This window comes from Heliconius melpomene, chromosome 14, assembly GCF_056956725.1.
Source record: "Heliconius melpomene rosina isolate 202511_hmr_F chromosome 14, ASM5695672v1, whole genome shotgun sequence".
Classification (NCBI taxonomy): domain Eukaryota; kingdom Metazoa; phylum Arthropoda; class Insecta; order Lepidoptera; family Nymphalidae; genus Heliconius; species Heliconius melpomene.
Window position 1 is genome coordinate 8999862 of NC_140402.1, and position 15931 is coordinate 9015792.

Below are 15931 nucleotides of genomic sequence, written 5' to 3' on the forward strand. Positions count from 1 at the left end.
AACGAAATGATGAATACTAAATATGGCTTGAGTACACGCATATACAGGCTGAACTGTGACGAAGCGAAAGAAGAACAACTGGATATCGATCTTTTGGATTATACAGTGGCAATATTATTTGCTATTTTACTTGTTTTTATTGTAGCTGGTAGTTACTATGACTTACGATATAACCGCGAAACCAATATTGTAAAAAATAGTGCAGGTGAGATTTTTCAATAGAGTGACTGTAAACACGACTGGTTGTAGATTCGATCCCAAAAAACTCGAGAAAATGAAATATTTATTTACATTAATATTTTTTCCGTGGAAAGTGGGGAACGGAGTATCTTAACATAAAAGTGTCTTCTATCTACCCTCCTGTGTGCGGGATACAGCGTGAAGCTGATGATTATATATTTCTTCGCTCTGGTGTTGACGCAAAGTGCCACGTTGAGTTCCGCCACTCAACACGCAGTGCCTCCAGAATTCAGCGGAAAATGGAGAATCATATCTCAACACTAGGTTCCCTCTGGCTATTCTGAGGTGTGCGGGATACAGCCTGCAGCTGATAATATTAGAACTACTAAAGTCGAGATCATCAAAGCGCAATTCGTTAAAGTTTGATAGCCATTAAGAACAATTATTCTTTCTCCTGGGTTTCTTCCCCAGATAGGTACAAAATCTCGATATTATCTAGACATTTTGTAGAATGGAAGAAATATTAGGGCACAAGGTTGCTACTGTAAACGTGATAGTTGTGGATTCGATTCCCACTCAGGCAATGAATAGGTGGTGAATAAAACGTGAGTTTCTCTCCACAACACTTTATGTCTTTAGAATTTGGCAGAATTCTGAAACCGAATGAAAAAAAAACAAAAAGGAAAAACACAATTCATTTGCATGTACAAAAGTAAATGAAAATACAATATGATAATTACAATATTTTTTATCTACCAAAATTAAATTTATTTATCGTATAATCAAGATAAAATAATATAGGTATAAATAAAATATACAGGCAATTTTAAAAACGTTAAATATGCTAACATAAATTTATGTTGTCTTATTATTAAATACTAGCGGCCCGCTCGCGGTTTCACCCGCGTGAATTATGTTATTATTAATTTCTGTCTCCATGACTACGTCCTAGTAACGTTATGCAAAATTGGAGACTCCTAGCATTTGTAGTAACGAAGTTTCATACAAACTTTCGACCAGAAAAACAACCCCTTAGAAATCGAATATTGTAAATTCCCGTCTTAGCGAGCACCTACGTCCTATAAGTAACTCCTATGCAAAATTTGAGATTCCTAGCACTTGTAGTTTCTGAGATTTCGTGATGAGTGAGTGACCTTTCGATTTTATATATATATAGATATTAAAAATGATTATGCTATAAATATTAATTTTTAACATAATATTTTTAAACATTTGATGACGCATTTACAGAAAATAAAAATAATAATGTGCTACTGTGCTTTTCTGTGTTCCGTAACACTGAGATGTTGGGTCGGGAACCTGATGTCGATGAAAGACTTCTTGAATTGAAAGGGCTTTATGGGGTCAGGTAAGTTCGCTTGACTTGGTTAGGCAGTCCAGTTGTGGCGCGGCGCACAAGCGTGTGACTAAACGCGACAGGTTGTGGGTTCGATTCTCACTTGAGTAACTGAAATAATTAAAATTTTAATTTCTTTCCCCTGGTGTCGAGGCAAAACGTGCCGTTGAGTTACGTCACATACACACAATGCCTAATGAATTCGGCGGACACTTTCCGCGTAATATTAAGTCACTCTGCTTCCTTTGCCTACAATGTAACATGTGTTTGGTTGGGTCTACACTAGGATGGATTTGGGTTCGATTCTGATTCCACGAAGGTTTATTTATAGTAGTCATGTTATGTAACAAACAACATCTTTATGTGGCCGAAGAGTTGAAGAAACAACCTGTTCTGAGAGCTCTATATTTTTATATTCTATATGTTTCAGGACAATAGGCCATATTCTAGTAGTGTTTGGTCACTCAATATTTACCTTAACTGGATTTGTTAGCGATCCTCATAACTTTGAAAAGGTATGATTTAAAATGTACTGTTATGTCGAAAAATCATAAGACACAATTTTTTTAATTTATAAAAGGAAATAGAGTAACGTTTTAATTCAAAAGAATAACTCTACTGGAATAAAATAATTTATTTTTTCTCTCTTTTGCAGGCATATGAAAGTAAATTTCGATTAATCTTTAGTTCCACGAGTTTAGTTCAGTTGTTCTTTTTCATGAGCGGATTCTTTATGATATACTATTTGCAAATCGCTTCGGAAAAGAAACAAATGTCTTGGAAAGATATACCGTTAATACTTCTTCGCAGATGGTGGAAGTAAGTGTGTGTTTAATATTTTCTTTCTTTTTTGACTGTAAATGGAAAAGATATGGGTTTCATGTTATATCAGAAGTATATTTTAGTTTCCACTCAACAAAATTAGTTGAAAAAAGAAATATTTATTTTATTTTAAATTTTACAGATTAACCACCCCATTGGCTTTTGTGATAGCATTTTTAGCGACTTGGCTCCGTCACATCGGGTCGGGGCCGCTGTGGAAGTACTTCGTCACAAACGGGGTCAGCGCGCAGTGCAGGGACTACTACTGGGCCCATTTCTTCTATTTCAACAATCTTATACGGGATGACAAATTTTGCGTTCTTCAGACATGGTATGCTTCAAATACAAAATAGTTTTCTGTTAAATATACCTTTGCAAGTCTTAAATTGTTTAATGAACATAAAGTTACCACTGGTTCGGAAGAGACCACCGGTGTTTGGTGCTGTCTGTGATTTTAAACACAATGGGGTTCGAGTCGTATTCAAGTTATTAACTAAAAACTATATTGAGATGAACAATTTAGTTTTAAATATAATATATTTCAAATTAGCAAACAGTTCAAGTTTCATCAAAATCGATTTAGTAGTTTTTGAGATATGTGTATCTGTATCTACGAATTTCTACCAAGGTAATAAATAATTATTACACCTTTCTATCTATATTTTCAGGCACCTTGCAGTAGACATACAGTTATTCATCATCGGTCTCATAGTCCACTTCATGATCCGTCGCCGAGGCTGGAAGACTAAATGTGCTACCCTACTTTTGTTGCTCGCCGTTGGAGTTACGAGCTCTATCTACCACATTCTACAATACGACTTGGAAGGTGTAGCTGTTTACAGTCCTGAGTATGTATGGTATAAAAAATATGAAATATTGTCGAAGCCGTCGTCACACACTACTAAAGGTTAAACAACTTTGAACTTTGCCGCCAATACCTAAGACGAATTTTACGACGAATATTTTTTTTATTTATTTTGTTTGAAAAAAAAACTTTATCATTTTTAAATTTTTGAAAATATTTTTTATTTGTATTAGGCTTTTAAAAAGTAACTAGCGGCCCGCTCGCGGTTTCACCCGCGTGAACTATGTTATTATTCATTTCTGTCTCCATGACTACGTCCTAGTGACGTTATGCAAAATTTGAGACTCCTAGCATTTGTAGTAACAAAGTTTCATATAAACTTTCGATCCTAAAAACAACCCCTTAGAAATCGAATATTGCAAATTCCCGTCTTAGCGAGCACCTACGTCCTATAAGTAACTCCTATGCAAAATTTGAGATTCCTAGCACATTTAGTTTCTGAGATTTCGTGATGAGTGAGTGACCTTTCGATTTTATATATATAGATTAAAACAGTGATTCCATTAATGTGTTGCTCATAAAACACTCTGTATAATCGAAAATTAAGTTATCTCTCCATACATACATAGTATATGTATATATTTAAAAAACAATGGCGCATAATATTGTAGGTATTATATTTAATTTACTAAACGAGGAGTAACGAGTGATGCCTCGAACCCACGCTGGGACTCTTAACCATCATATTTAACAAGCAATGTCTCGATTACGGACGGGAAGTGGAGAAGAAGTGTCTTAACGCTTTCCTTTCATCTGCCCTGATGCATGCGGTAAAAACCTTGAAGCTGTTTTTTTTAATTAAAATATCTTTTACAGGGCCTTGCGTACAATGAATGATAGGAATTTACATGAACATCATGTGCTAGTAGAAAACAACCTGCCGTGCTTCATCATCGGTATGGGTAGCGCTTATCTTGGGTATTATTTGAGACAGAGGAAAATAGATCTTCGTAATTTTAAGGTACTATTAATACCCATGTTTTGAGATATATTTATATATTTGGATACTTACGTATTAAAATTTATACGTATTAAAATTTATACTACTGATATGACATAATAAACTAACCTAACCTGTACTTAATAATCTGTATTGCGAAAAGCACAAAAAAACTTTTTGCTGAACCGCTATGAATTTTTCTGTGATCATGCAAGGGGAAAAGATCTAATCCATATACCCTCTTCCAGATCCAGGCCTCCATTTTTCTACCATAAATTTTACTACCCAAGCTTATCAAATCGATAGCCCTATAGCTTGCGTTCCTATCTGTGAATGTTTGCCTTTAAGTCTAAGCTGAACGCAGCTTTGAGTTCGGCTACTCAACACGCAATGACTCAAGAATTCGGCGGAATGCGGGGAATGGAGTGTCTTAACACTAGGTTCCTAATCCACAACCTGTCGTGCTTACAGTCGCACGCTTCTGCCCTTGCGCCACGACTGGTCTCAATAATATAATGATTTTCTTTTCTATATTTGGTTCTTCCAGCTCGGCAATATTCTCTGCTGGCTCAACATTGTTTTACTGCTCGGTGTTTTCCAAACGTTGGCACTTTGGTTTGAAGACTCTAACACAACAGCCTCTTTGGCCTCGTTAATATTTGCAGCATCACATAGAGTCGTGATTGGACTTATAATGGGTGTGTGGACTTTGGGGATTATATTGAAGTTTAATGGTGAATGGTTTTTATTTATACCTATCAGTTTGAATTTTTATCCTGCATAGCGGCATAGACAGAGGGAGCATGGCAAGTCTTGAGTGTTGAGGGGTGAAACTCAATGTTGCGGTTTGCCTTCTTGCCGGAGGGAGGAAAGGAACATTTGAATTATTTCATTTCCACGAAGAGGAATCGAACCCACAATCTGTAGCGTATACAAACCTCAGACGTCTTATCATTTTCGTTCATTCGCGAAAAAAAAAAAAATATAAGAATAAAGCGATGTTTGGTTAAGGCTACTTAACCAAACATCGCTTTATTCTTATATTTTATAAAGACAGTTTAATATGTATAAATATCTAAAACTCGCTTTTAACTAAGGCTTCACCCGCGTGGATAAATGGAAATAACTTTAAAAAACGTCCTAAGTGCGCGAAATGCGTTCAGAATTCGACAGTGAGAACGGTGTGTCTTAGCTCTTACTCTTACTCATCCGTTAGGGATGGGATCATAGGTTCTTCAGTCTATTGTGTTATTGTGGAATACTAATATACTAATATAATTCAAGCTAAAAACAACCAGACAAGTTTCTTCCAGGAATTTCAATTCGATATCTCCAAGCGTTCCTAAGATAAAGGCTCTTAACAGACAGATAGACAACAAAGTGATCTTATAATGGTTTCATTTTTCTTTGAAAAGTACAATATTTTTTTAATTATATTCACTTTCCCTATCTCACGGCATACTCATACGTATATAAAAAAATAATTTAATGACTTTCAGGTCTATCTCGAGCGTTGCTTGAATGGCGAGGCTTTGAAATAATGGCGAAACTGTCGTACGGAGTGTTCTTACTTAATATTGATGTTTATAACATTTTAATGGCTTCGAGGAGTCGTCTGGCACCTGTTTCGTTTTTAAATTTGGTAATATATATTTTTTGTTAAGTAATTTTGCTTAGATTAGTTCCAGAATAAACAAATTTTGTTTTGGTAAAAAGGGCAGCACAGAGTTTCCTAATGGTGGTGTCAATGATTCGAAAATTGGGCAAAAACCGGAGTATTTTAGCACTAGATTCCCTCTGTCTATCCTAGTATGCGAGGAAAATATTGAACCTGTAAAAACATAAAACCCATTTAAAAGTCATTGAGAGGCAGTTGCAAATTACTTGTTTGAACAATGGTTGCCTCTACTAGTTACATATTTGTAAAGAATTACCATATACGAGTGTAACCATAAAACATTCAACTGTAAAGAGTTCTGAGTTAGTTTCTGTCTCGATCTTTGTTCTCTCTGTCCTACTACGTGCTTGAATCAAAACAAATATTAACAAAAATCTTTTCCCGTAGAAAACGTGGTTGGGTAGAGTGATTATGGGTTTAAATATCACCAATGCTAGAAGTAATATACAAAAATAATAAATATATAATACGTTAGTTGATAATGTGACATTTTTAAATATGAAACAACCTTTTAAATATGAAAATTATCTATATAGGCTGAAAGATTTCCCTGCATTGTCTACAAAATATTTAAAATTAATTACAAAAAAAATTTACTGGGTGCGACTGTCGGTCGTGGGTTTGATTCCCACCCGGCGAAATGAAATATTTAATATTTTCATTTCCTTCATCTGGTATCGAGGCAACACGCGACGTTGAGTTTCGCCACTCAACACACAATGCTTTTAGAATACGATCGAAAGTCGGGAATGGAGTGGCTTAACATTAGGTTCTCAAGTTCCCTTTGCCTACTCTGCTATATAGGGTACAGGGCGAAGTTAAAAAAACATTTTTACAGTTCTACACGTTCATTGGAGTGGTGTTCATCTGTTACGTGTTGGCTTTCTTTCTTTACCTGCTGGTAGAGGCCCCTGCCAGTCAATTATTCAAAATGTACATGAAAAGAGGCCCGATGAAGAAGAAAAAAGTATAAAATACTTAAACTTATCTTTATTTATCATGAGTTATGAAAAATTTAAATAAATCGGTTCTCTAATAAATGATGTTGTTTTTTAAGCATCACGTTTGACTTAAGTATAAATGATAAATATTCTATTTATGGCGACAAAACATAAGTATTCAACTGTATGATGGTTACAGGCTTAAACATAATTTATATCCAGAGGGTGCCTTGACTAATTAACATTTGTCCGATATTTGTTCTTGGGCACACGCGATCCCAGATCCTTTCATTTATTTATACTTTCTAATCTTTTTTCTTTTTCCTTTTCCCTTCCATCAACATTTTGATGATCTCATTTGCTGGAGCTTCTACGAATAAATGTAGAAGAAGGGCCAATACTTGGGACAAAAACAGCACTCTGAAGAAGATATATAACTGAAATAATAGACAATGCTTGAAAATATTTGTCGTTAAAAAGACTTGTAAATAAAGCAGGTTCTCTTCATTCCAAGCTACAGTATTAATACGTGTAACATCAACCAAGAGGTCATCGTGTTAACGCAGTAGTGGTGGATTTGATCCCCACTTGGGGCGATGAATTGTTTTCAGTTCCCTGCTCTGCTAAGCGGGACGATAGGTCAAGTTAATCAATATCTTTGGAGATGAAACAGAAGTTAAAGTAACTTACCGAATCTGTAATGACAATTTCCATTAATTTAGTTTTTGAGGCTATCATGTAGTGTATAACGTTGTCGTGTATCAAATATAAACAATATGACAATTTGCTTGGTATTAGCCATCCTTTCCATTCTAAAAATGCGTAGGAGTTTCCTGGAAAAAATATGTTTATTGTCAGTCTTTTAAAATCAATACCTTTAAAGTATATTTTAAGAATATTTTTAAACGATTAGTAACGTCAACACAACGTATCTCCTTACCTAATTGAATACATGTGTTCATTTTATGTCTATACTATATCATTCAATATTAATAGTAGTTTCGTTCTGTCTATCCTGCTATATACTGGATATAGCATCATCATAAAAAAATAATTAAAAAAAGCAGTTTCATACCATGAAATTTCAAAGTTAGTCCCAAAATCCAAACACTCGCAATAACGCCAATAACAAAGCGATGTAACGACGCGTACAATAGACGCCATGTCAGTGACACCTTCTCAACATCATCGAAGGTGCAACCAGTGTAGAAGTAAACTCCATAAGCCGCAGGTACGGTGAGCCAGCATAGAACTTTACCGAGCTTAAATAAAAATATAAAACTGTTTGACTTCCGGAACTGTTAAACAAAAACAAAAGGAAAGAAAAAAATCAAAAGAAAACGGTTTCTTTGACATCTAACATAAAATGTTAAATCAGTAGATATTAAATCAATATTGATTGTAAATTTCCAATAACCTAATTATGTTTTTTTTTAACAAATTCCCGAATAATATATAACGCCAGTACTCAGAAGAATTGCCACGCTAGCTAGCTAGCTTAGCCTAGAGAAGCTAATTTAGTAGGGTAGCCAGAGGAATCTAGAGGGAAATTAAAACTGTGCTTTGGCTTACCTACTTGCCAAAACGAGGCAATATAAATATTTCTTTTACCTCGATTAGGAATCGAATCAATAACTGTAGTGTTTACAGTTCGTTGTTGTGCTGCTGCTCTACAACGGCTTCACTTGTGATAAATAAATATACTTTTTTACACAAAAAAAACATACAAGCTTTAAAATAATTTAAAAATACAATAAAGTGGCCTTATCGCTTAAAGCGATCACTTCCAGGGAACCTTTGGATATAGGAGATGTATAAAGGTGGTCGGTGCATCAGATAGAATATAAACATAATTATATAATACTTTAAGTACAATGAGCAGCACGAGGCTGTGACTATAAAAGTGACAGTTGTGCCTTCGATTCCAACTCGAGAGAATGAAATATTAAATATTTTAATTTTCGTTCTGGTAAGGACGGAGAACGTGTAGAAGAAATGAATATGCTGAATTAATTGTGAACTAGACGTTCTGCCATTTTTGATAACAATAGAAAAAAAGAGTGGAAATCGGAATAGGAAGATTTGCCACGTTTTAACTGCTGCATGAGTATGGTAAAGTTTTATTAGAAGTGAGTTAAAAATATTGACTTATTTATCAACTGTATTATAATAAAAATAAAAAAAATCTGCTTCACGCTGTATCCCGCACATGGCAGGGTAGGCAGAGGGAACCTAGTGTTAAGACAATCCGTTTCCCAGTTTCCTCCAAATTCTGGAGGCATTGCGTGTGGAGTGTCGGAACTCAACGCCGCCAATCAATTTGGAGTTCTTACCCTTGAGGAAGAAACATGAGGCAGCAAAAAATATTTTTATTATATGAATTTTTCCTATCAGCTCTGTTTTTATGTTTTCAGATTTTTGTTCTGGCACACCATAAAAATTAAATAATAATTAATCAGTTGATAACAAAACCTATTGGTATTGTTAGTTTCACTACAATCCGCAAAGAATGTGCTTAATAGATTCATTTTATATAATAAGAAATAATATGGTTAACCTAAAAAAATAAGGTATTTTCTTTTCTCTTCATTATTTTTTGTTTATATTTACCCTAAAATTGGGGAATTCAATTTTTTTCTTTTTCAAATAATATATTAAATATCCATTTCCCATTCCCATGAAGAAGCATGTTAAGTTATTATAAAATAATGCGTGATACTTCCGGAATGTATCATCATATAGCGTTCTGAGGAATCTGTAAAGAAATATAATGTACAATACATAAATATTAAAAAAAATGTTAAATAGCAATAACCTTGTGCACAAACAACGCGGTGTTTTGTCTTGCCCGAGCGAGAAAATAGAATATCTTCTTCCGAGTAGGGACCAAACTCACGACCAAACTACAATATATAATAATACTTGTAAATATTTGTTAAGTGTAGTGATGAAACACTCGACTCTTAAAGACTCAAAGTCAGGCGGAGACCGGATAAGGGGGCGTCTTAAAACTACGCTCCTCGTTACGGCCTATGTTTTAAAACTAAAATATCATTTGCATTATCTATATGTTAGACTAGCGGCCCGCTCGCGGTTTCACCCGCGTGAACTACGTTATTATTAATTTCTGTCTCCATGGCTACGTCCTAGTGACGCCTATGCAAAATTTGAGACTCCTAGCATTTAGCAACGAATGACAAAGACAAATGTCATTAGTAACGCAGCTTCATACAAACTTTCAACCCCAAAAACAATCCCTTAGAAGTCGAATATTACAAATTACCGTCTTAGCGAGCACCTACGTTCTATAAGTAACTCCTATGCAAAATTTCAGATTCCTAGCACATGTAGTTTCTGAGATTTTGTGATGAGTGAGTGACCTTTCGATTTTATATATATAGATATAATGAGCGGCTTGTGTTTGGATAAGAAATCATTCTTCCTACCTGCCTATATACAAGATAAAGCCTGAAGCTGTAAAACCACTTCGATAGATATATAAAATACTAACTCAGGTTTGACTAGTAAGAGTCCGTCCAAGTCCATCGTCCATATATGCAGTGCAGGACTTAGCATACCGGCCACTATGAACAAGCCCAGTGTCGCAGCTTTGAATCTCCAGCTTTTGTTGCGAATATACAAGTACACTACAATGCCAAGGAGGAACAGCTGCATGTCTGTAGCTATGTGCCTGGAAAATTATTTCCCGAATTGATTCCCGAATAGTTATTAAGTGATGCAGTTGATATATTTCAGTGAACGTGAATGTGATTTAATTAAATATTTATTAAAAAGCTTTAAACAGTTATTCAAAGAAAAGAAAATCATGTAATATTTAAAAAAAAACACAACAAAAACAACAAAGTTAGTTCGTTTTTTTTGCTTCACAGTCTCCCTGTAGATTTATATTTATATATAGATCTGAATAAAAACATATTTAAACATAACTAATTAATTAACAATGGTTGACTTAATACTTACCAAGATTCTGCAGAGCACATGACGTCATCAATCATGAAATTGTTAAAATAGAAGATATGGGTCCAATAATACCTCCTACACTGAGTCGCCACTCCATCAACCACGTGGTGTTTCCATGCGGGGCCGGAACCAATGTGACGGAACAGAGTCGCCATTATGCCCAATACGACGGCAAACGGTGGTGTCAATCTGAAATGTTAAATATTACTATTTTATATAGAAGTAGATAATTCTAATTTTATCAATCTTTCCATTATTTTAGATGTTTACAGGGAAATCTTAGTAATATACAACCCCAATCTTTTTTTGTGCCATTTGCACATTTTGTAACTCACGGCGCAAGTAGAGAGGTTATAAGCTTAATCTATATATATAAAATCGAAAAGTCACTCACTCATCACGAAATCTCAGAAACTACAAGTGCTAGGAATATGAAATTTTGCATAGGAGTTACTTATAGGACGTAGGTGCTCGCTAAGACGGGAATTTGTAATATTCGACTTCTAAGGGGTTGTTTTTGGGGTTGAGAGTTTGCATGAAACTTCGTTACTACAAATGCTAGGAGTCTCAAATTTTGCGTTATGACGTCACTTATAGGACGTAGGTACTCATGGAGAAATTAATAATAAAGTAGTTCACGCAGGCGAAGCCGCGGGCGGGCCGTTAGTGTTTGTATATAATGTGTATCAGTATATCTATCCGTTGCATAATAAGATCTGATTTTTACGGGATTTTCACTGACTGATAGATGGGGTTATGGAGCAACATACAGGTTATTTTTTGCACCGGAATCCCGAGAGATTTACCTTTACTTAGATAGTATATGAAGCAAGTAAAATATTTTTTTATTAAATGTGACAATTTTTGCGATGAAAAACTAATTAAATAGCAAAAGATCAGAATTATAATTTATTAAGAATACAACAACAGTTAGATAAGCATACTAAAATATATATTTATTAAATAAATTAACATTAATAACATAAAATAAAAAGTTAAAAGTTAAAGTTAGAGTCATGACACTTTTCCTCACTGTCACACAATTCCAAAGATATAGTGTATGTAGTGACGGAACTAAGTGTCACGTTTTGTCTACTAGAGCGTTAGAATGATGATAATTTAATTATACTTCCAGTGACCATTGCGATTACAGTCACTTGTTGTGCACGGCACCGCGATGGCCTAGGCAGTTTACTTGCAAGATATTGTCTTACCTCCACCATCTCATCAATACAATTTTAGGTAAATACTTCCAGGATATTTTCAACTTTTCTTCCTTTATTAACATTATATATGTCATGAGGAAGCCAGAGATGAAGAAGAAGTATTGTACAATGCTTGAGTAGGTAGAAAAGCTTCTGAACCAAATATTTTCGTAAGTCTGAAATTAAAACACATTGGAAAGATCTATTCAATTTCGAAATGCAGGAGGTTTAAGTCTTACTTTATTAAATTATTTTATTATTCATATACAGGATGTCCCAGGAGTCAACGTTAAAACGAAACCAGGTGATAGACCAAGTCGTGACAGTTATGAGAAAAATATAAAAAAAAATCTTTGTCATATATTTTTCATATTATATTGATTTTAAAAAAATATCGCAAAAACCGACACCCTGTGATGGTTTTTCAAGTCCCAGGACTACAAATATTACTCAAAGACCCAGTATATGGCCTGCGAGAGCCCGCACTCGAGCACTGTTCTTATAAGTCCTCGGCCAGCCCCTAAGTCGGATAAGCGTTGCCTGGGCTAAGTGTTTAGTTTAGGGAGGTCACTGGTATGGTCTGTGATCGCAGGATACCGTCCAAACTCTTATCCGTCTTATAGAGATCATGATCGATGCCTCCAGACTCGTGCATGATGGATCCAAGGTACCTGAACTTTTCCAACTTAGGGTATGTCCCAGGAATTATAAGGACAGTGCTCGAGTCCGGGGTCTCGCAGGCGATATACTCGGTCTTTGATACGTTGCCAATATGCATTTCATTCATGAAGAATGGTTATGTAACGCAAATGTTGCAGCTAGAATGAATCGGAAAAGATACCAAAAAGCTGAACGTCATCCCGATTATCGTGTATTTCGATTTTTCTCTCTTCAACAAAGAAGTAATCCAGCAAGTGTCGTACCATTTCGGAATCCGGATTAAATGCGTCAACTTTTAAAGTTACTTGCAAAAACGGTGTAGTACATTTTTTTTATAGTACAGTCGGTTAAAGTTGGGTGTAGTAAATATTTTGAATTTAATGTTTGGCAAAAACACCACATTTTATTGAAAACTGATGCAGGTATGTTTAAATCTTAAACTGTAATTCACAGAAGGGTTACTCATGATTACATTACAGAAAAAAAAAAATGAAGAAAGAGTAATATTTGTAGTCTTAGGACTTGAAAAATCATCACAGGGTGTCGGTTTTTCCGATATTTTTTAAAATCAATATAATATGAAAAATATATGACAAAGATTTATTTTATATTTTTCTCATAACTGTCATGACTTGGTCTATCACCTGGTTTCGTTTTATCGTTGACTCCTGGGACATCCTGTATATTAATTATAATAAATTAATTAAATTAAATTATTAATTAAATAATTAATTGGCGAATAACACTAAATAATATGAACAAAAATAACAAGTAATGGCATAAAAACAAATACATTCAGTAAACTGCGAGTTCGTCGAGAAATTAATATAATATACCAGGCCTAAGCAATTGTTCGATTAAAGTGGGAATTATTTATTTTAATTTACTCGCTCTTGTTGCATGACACAAGACACAGCGCTGCGTTGAATTCTGCCATCTATGTGCAATATCTCGATTAGTCCGCGTGAAACTAAAAAAATATTATAGGCAATTGTAAAGATAACATTATTCTCTTACCTTTTCAACTTCATGTGGATTCCTGATAAATTTCACTAATGTGAAAAAACTATGACTGTATACTACAATACATTCGATGATTACACTGAAAATCAATAGTAAAATATTAATTACATTTACTACGTTATGTAAATAATACATACATACAACAGTTTCGTAGTATTGGGAAAAAAGTCAAATTCCTTTAATTACTATTAATAAAGATTATGTTAAATGTTCAATGCTATATTTCATAATTAATCAATCATTATGTAAATTAATTATTTAGTTATTTTAATATTATTAATAAAAAACTATTTACTATTTAAATTTTAATGCTACTTCCTATAAATGCTAATTATTAAAATTATTGCTATTTTTTCTAAGATGCCGATGCCTTTATTTACTATTATTATTTTAAAATTTATTTAATAATACAATTTCCAATTCTATACTTATAATATTCTATATTCATCTATACTTATAATAAAATAGTAAAAATATTTATATTTTAATATTGTGTAGTGTATAGTCACGCTAATCTCCGAAAGCACTGAACCGATTTACTTGAAACCTTCACCATTGCTTTGCTTTAACTCCCTTAATATCTAAAGTTAGTTTCATCAAAATCGGTTCATTAAAAAAAGTTCCTCCCGTGAAGCCGCGGGAGGGCCGCTAGTTATTAATATTTAAAATTTAATTCAATTTACTTTAAATATTATACGCAAAATATCATTTAGCAATGTTAATAAATAAAACTTACCGAATCCCGTGAATTCCTTTTAATTCTGTTAATCTTTCATCACCTTTTTCCACTTCAGACAGTTTTTCTAAATTTCGAAATATTGAGAAGTACAAGAAAAATTGTGAACCTAAAACTCATTCAATCATTGCAATAGTTGGTTGTTTATTTCTTGCAAAAGATTACGACCAGCAGAGTGTTTGTCATTAAGCACGATGGCTGTGGGTTGGATTTCCATTTGGAGGAAATTATTTTAATTACGTCACTCGTTTTGCGCTTCATAAAAATGGACTGTGTTGAAAATAGGGCAACGGAGTATCTTCACACCTAATTTATCAAATTATATAGGATGGCCCATAATAAGCTCAAAATATGATTTTGGAGAAATTTTTACTGTACATTAATGTCAACACTGAAAGAACAATAATTTGACTATTACGAATTTACGAATTTACGAGAATACTTAATTTGACCTGAACTGGCACGCTCGGATCGCCATAATTAAAGAACAACAACAACAACAACTTAATTTGACAGATTATACTATACAAACACTACATTTAATATTGAAGAATAATGACAAAATAATAAATAAATGATAATTGAAAAACTTAAAAGTCACCTCTTCATGTTCGTTCGGTTCAAAACAACATTGGATTCCTTGTGGATGTGGAGGTTATTTGAAGTCAAAGGTCCATGTTAAAAAGCCAAAGAGGACAAAATTAAATGCTACACGAACAAAAACAGAAATCCTATGAAAAATTCCAACAAAAGTATTAGTAAGCAGTGGAGGTTTTTTGCGCGCTGTGTTAATCCATACAACCTTAGCCTATGGACTTTATGAACCAATACAAAAATTACAACCTTAAGGCTAATAACTGTGTTTTCTATTTAATTTAAAACTTGTGCTAATCCTGGGACGCACTTTACTATACCTTTAGGATAATTTTCTTGTCTGTTGTTCCTTTGGCGTAAATCGTAATAGCTTCCTATAATAACCGACGCGCACAAACTCAGTAGAATGAGACCCATTGTAATATCTGAAGTATCAACAGAAATACTTTCTTCATTTGGCCCTTCACAGCTCTTTGACTGCAATCGTGAACTCAAACTATACTCTTTCTTCATCGTCTGATTGAAGCATCCCTCAATTATCGTCTCTAGGTTCTGATTTATATCTAAACTATAATTTTCCATGTATTTCTGGCATGTTGTCTCTACACATATTCCTCTGTCCACTCTTGTATAATTAAAATGCTTGAGGTTGTGCTTGGAGTATTCCTGAATAAAGGAAGACATAGTTTTTAAATGGCAAACATAATCACTCAAAAGAATTTCACACTTTTTATGAATAATGTTTTTTTTGTCTTCACGCCCCCTAATGGTGTTTACTCTACCTCTTTCGCATCGGTCTTCAACCTTTGCATACAAGACCTCCGGGGCTAAAAAAATGTAGCTTTCATGTAAATGCTTACTCGTATAAGTGTATATATTTCGTTATCATCTTCTCCATAGAGGTCGAAAGTTGCGAGGCAGTACGTATGAGAATCCTGCAAACAAGCGT

The 15931-nt window shown here is 34.1% G+C and overlaps 2 protein-coding genes across 2 annotated transcripts; one reads left to right on the forward strand and one right to left on the reverse strand.

Annotated features, from left to right (window-relative positions):
* Window positions 1–6: 6 nt before the first annotated feature.
* Window positions 7–4209, forward strand: LOC146532311 (nose resistant to fluoxetine protein 6-like). Its single transcript, XM_085197778.1, has 7 exons — window positions 7–205; window positions 1432–1549; window positions 1968–2052; window positions 2193–2356; window positions 2502–2690; window positions 3028–3207; window positions 4041–4209. Exons 1-7 carry the CDS (start codon window positions 7–9, stop codon window positions 4207–4209), a joined length of 1104 nt encoding a protein of 367 aa, XP_085053904.1.
* Window positions 4210–6814: 2605 nt separating this feature from the next.
* On the reverse strand, window positions 6815–12138 carry LOC146532312 (nose resistant to fluoxetine protein 6-like). Its single transcript, XM_085197446.1, has 7 exons — window positions 11979–12138; window positions 10765–10953; window positions 10295–10474; window positions 9394–9538; window positions 7859–8045; window positions 7474–7616; window positions 6815–7220 (listed from the first exon to the last, which is right to left on the reverse strand). Exons 1-7 carry the CDS (start codon window positions 12062–12064, stop codon window positions 7089–7091), a joined length of 1062 nt encoding a protein of 353 aa, XP_085053572.1. The 5' UTR covers window positions 12065–12138; the 3' UTR covers window positions 6815–7088.
* Window positions 12139–15931: the final 3793 nt, after the last annotated feature.